Genomic DNA, 1,392 nt, shown 5'->3' with positions numbered 1-1,392 from the left:
GGGGGGGGGGGGGGAGAAGCAGCCGGGAAATTCCCAGCTGCCGATCACAAAGCCGGATATGAAGATGATTGATACATTGTAGCTGTGACCCGATTGGCTTATATTGGGGAATTGATACATTGTATTGGGGTCTGATAGGAGTATATATGATGATTACACATGGAGTATACAGGAGGTATACAGGAGGAGCGATCGGAGAACTCTGAAGTTTCCGCAGAGTCCAGAAGAACCGTGCGCGGAACTGTAGCAGCGGGGGCGCGACACTAAGCTACGGAGCGGAGGGATCATCTCCTGGACTTCCGATGTTTCCACAGAAGACAATGTAAACACAGCGCAGAAGTCTTCTGTCTACATCGGGAGGGGGGTGACACCGCTGCGCGTCCGCTGAGTACGGGGAGCCGAGCTGTTGTCACTGTTTGATCTGAAGGTGATCCTCTCCCCCCCATGAGGAAAGAATAGAGAATATTCATTATATGGAGATTAATCCTAAAAATATTCCTCCCGGCGGGTCCACCTGCGTTCACTGAGCAATCATCAATGTCCAGGTGACAACAATGGGGGGGGATTTATCACATCCGGAGCAGTTGTCCACGACAACCAATCAGCCTCTCTCTTCAGTTAAGAATTGAAAATGAAAGCTGGAAGCTGATTGGTCGCCGCCCACAGCTGCTCCGGATGTGATCAATCCCCCCAATGTCCTGATCTTCTTAGATTGGGGGGGGGGAGGGGGCAACCTTGGCACTCCCGCTGTGCTGAAACTACAAATCCCATAAGGCATTGCAAGGCCACATGACTCCCAGAGGCAGAAGCATGATGAGATTTGTAGTTTCAGTGCAGCTGGAGAGCCGAGGTTGCCTACCCCCGATCTAGATGGTCAGTAGTACCAGCATCAGTCTCCATCACCCCCTCCCCAATATAGGTTTATTACGTGCCGATTGGGGTTCTCTACTTCCTGTAGCAGGCCAAGCTGTCCAGCACATATGACAGTTACAGGAAGTCCTGGGTCGGGGGAGCAGCTGTCAATCAAGTCGCTACGATTGCCGGCGTGCTGCGGAGGTCTGACCGCTAACTTTAGATTGAACCGTTTCCATGCCGGATTCTGCTACCTACCTAAATCGGAGCGCGTGTTGGTGAAGAGCTCGGCCGGACAGAATTCACACAGGTAATATTTGCACACCTGCCGAGGAGAAAACAAAAAGAGGTAAAACCACAAGAACGGCACCCGGCACATTATTGTTATACAGGATTTATAGAGCGCCAACAGTGAGTGCAGCGCTGTACTATATAAGGAAGACATTACAGTCACAATACAAGATGGTGAGGAGGGCCCCGCCCCCGAGGGCTTACAATCTACAGGGATCCCTCTGTGTATGGGGGACGAGACGTGACAGG

At 51.7% G+C, this 1,392-nt stretch overlaps 1 protein-coding gene across 1 annotated transcript in view; it reads right to left on the bottom strand.

The window, feature by feature from the left end:
• LUC7L3 (LUC7 like 3 pre-mRNA splicing factor) overlaps window positions 1–1,392 on the bottom strand; it is a 13,847-nt gene that overhangs the window by 10,154 nt on the left and 2,301 nt on the right. Inside the window, exon 2 of the mRNA XM_018572720.1 lies at window positions 1,111–1,177. Coding sequence (XP_018428222.1) covers window positions 1,111–1,177 — 67 coding nt within the window. The remainder of the gene's footprint in view (window positions 1–1,110; window positions 1,178–1,392) is intronic.

This window comes from Nanorana parkeri, unplaced genomic scaffold (assembly GCF_000935625.1).
Source record: "Nanorana parkeri isolate BGI_ZX_2015 unplaced genomic scaffold, ASM93562v1 scaffold2113, whole genome shotgun sequence".
NCBI classification, from domain to species: Eukaryota; Metazoa; Chordata; class Amphibia; order Anura; family Dicroglossidae; genus Nanorana; species Nanorana parkeri.
The sequence above is the reverse complement of the archived record's forward strand: the minus strand, read 5'-3'. Positions and strand labels throughout refer to the sequence as shown.